Source organism: Calidris pugnax, unplaced genomic scaffold (genome assembly GCF_001431845.1).
Source record: "Calidris pugnax isolate Ruff unplaced genomic scaffold, ASM143184v1 scaffold38, whole genome shotgun sequence".
NCBI classification, from domain to species: Eukaryota; Metazoa; Chordata; class Aves; order Charadriiformes; family Scolopacidae; genus Calidris; species Calidris pugnax.
The window spans coordinates 1,351,543-1,353,079 of NW_015090995.1; the positions used below are offsets into that span (position 1 = coordinate 1,351,543).

A 1,537-nucleotide genomic window follows, 5' to 3' on the forward strand; every position below is an offset into this window, starting at 1 on the left:
CCCCGGTACCGTCGGGGCTCTCCATCCCCCCCATCCCCGGTACCGTGGGGGCTTTTCGACCCCACCCCCGGTACCGTCGGGGTTTTTCGACCCCCCCTGGGTACCTGCTGGTTTTGGTAGGCCGTCACGGTGGTGAACTCGGTCTCCTGGAAGGAGAAGGTCTGCACCCCCTCGGCCGGCAGGGACTGGATCTGCGCCAGGTCGAAGCGGGAATCCTGGGCGATAACGTGGACGCGGGGCTTGTACTTGTGCATGGACTGCAGGATGATCTGTGCGGGGGGGGGAGAGGCAGGCTGAGCCCCCCCCGAGAAGGGAGAAGGGCAGGAGGAAAACCCCACGCAAGACACGGGTGGGGGGGACCCAGCTCTCAGCCAGCCCCGAGGCGAGAGGGACCGCTCCCGCCGCCGCCTTTTCGGCTCTGACCCCCGAGGGGATGCTCTGCCCACCACCCCCCGAACCCCATCCCGGCGGGGTTGCCCCACACCTACGTGCCCCTTGTCGTCCATCTCGTTGTTGGTGAGCTTCACCCGGTCGAAACTGATGATTTGCCTCATCCAGGTCTCCCCCGAGCAGGGGGAGTCGGGGTGGATGTAGAGCCGCGGGGTGATGCAGGAATGGTCCGTGTTCCCCGCCACCATCCACTGCGAGCTGTGATAGACGTACCTGGCCCGGGCCGGGCAGGGGTCAGGCGACGGGGACCCCCTTCCCCGACCTTCCCACCCACCCAAACCTATAGAAACTATAGGTGCTTGCGAGCCAGGCGGTCCCCGTCCCCCCATATAGGCGCAGTAAACGCAGGTGGGCTGTTTGCAACCACTCAGCCTGGCCAGAGGGATCCCGCGGGGGTGTGGGTGGCTGTCCCCTCGTTATCCCGTGTCCCCCCCCCCACCCCGTACCTGTATCTTTTGGAGTCCACCGGGACGACGTCGATGGCGATGTAGTACTGCTTCAGCGGCTCCAGCCCCTTCACCTTCACCCTGACCGACGGGAACATCCTCCTGCGGGCAGAGGGGGGGGGAAGGGGCTGAGCGAGAGCAGCCGGTTAAACCCGGCGAAAACGGGTTGAAAAAAAAAAACTAAAACGGGCGCCGGGAGGAGGAAAAAAAAAAAGATTTCAAACTCAACAAAAATAGTGAAAAAAAACCGCAAAGAAAAATACCCCCGACAAAAAGAAAAAGAAAGAAAAATAGTCAAACAAAGAAAAAGAAAGAAGAAAAGTCAAACAAATAAAAAGAAAGAAAAAAAAAAACACAACGAAAAAGAGATAAATTAAAAAAAAAAAAGAAAGAAAAATCCCGTCGGTTGGAGTAGAGGAGCGGGGAGCGGGGGGGCGGCCGGTACCTGCCGGCCTTGGTGATGATCATCTCGGTGCCGATCTCATGGAACCTCCTCCAGAGCTCGGAGCCCTGCAGCTCCACCTGCACCCCCGCCTCCCGGCTCTCCGCACCCGCCTTGGGCCGCTTTTCTGCGGGGAAGAGAAGCGGGAGGGGGGCGGCTCGGGAGGCTGCCGGGGGCAGGGGAAAAGGGGGAGTCGGGG

At 61.0% G+C, this 1,537-nt stretch overlaps 1 protein-coding gene across 2 annotated transcripts in view; it reads right to left on the bottom strand.

Annotated features, from left to right (window-relative positions):
* Positions 1-1,457, bottom strand: part of TBX22 (T-box 22) — a 5,522-nt gene extending 4,065 nt beyond the window's left edge. Inside the window, exons 1-4 of one of the 2 annotated variants that reach the window (XM_014955003.1) lie at positions 1,342-1,457; positions 897-998; positions 489-663; positions 105-269 (exon numbers count right to left, since the gene is read on the bottom strand). In XM_014955003.1, the coding sequence (XP_014810489.1) occupies positions 105-269; positions 489-663; positions 897-998; positions 1,342-1,364 (465 nt within the window). In that variant the 5' untranslated portion in view covers positions 1,365-1,457. The remainder of the gene's footprint in view (positions 1-104; positions 270-488; positions 664-896; positions 999-1,341) is intronic. The other variant, XM_014955002.1, reaches the window with a different exon arrangement.
* Positions 1,458-1,537: the final 80 nt, after the last annotated feature.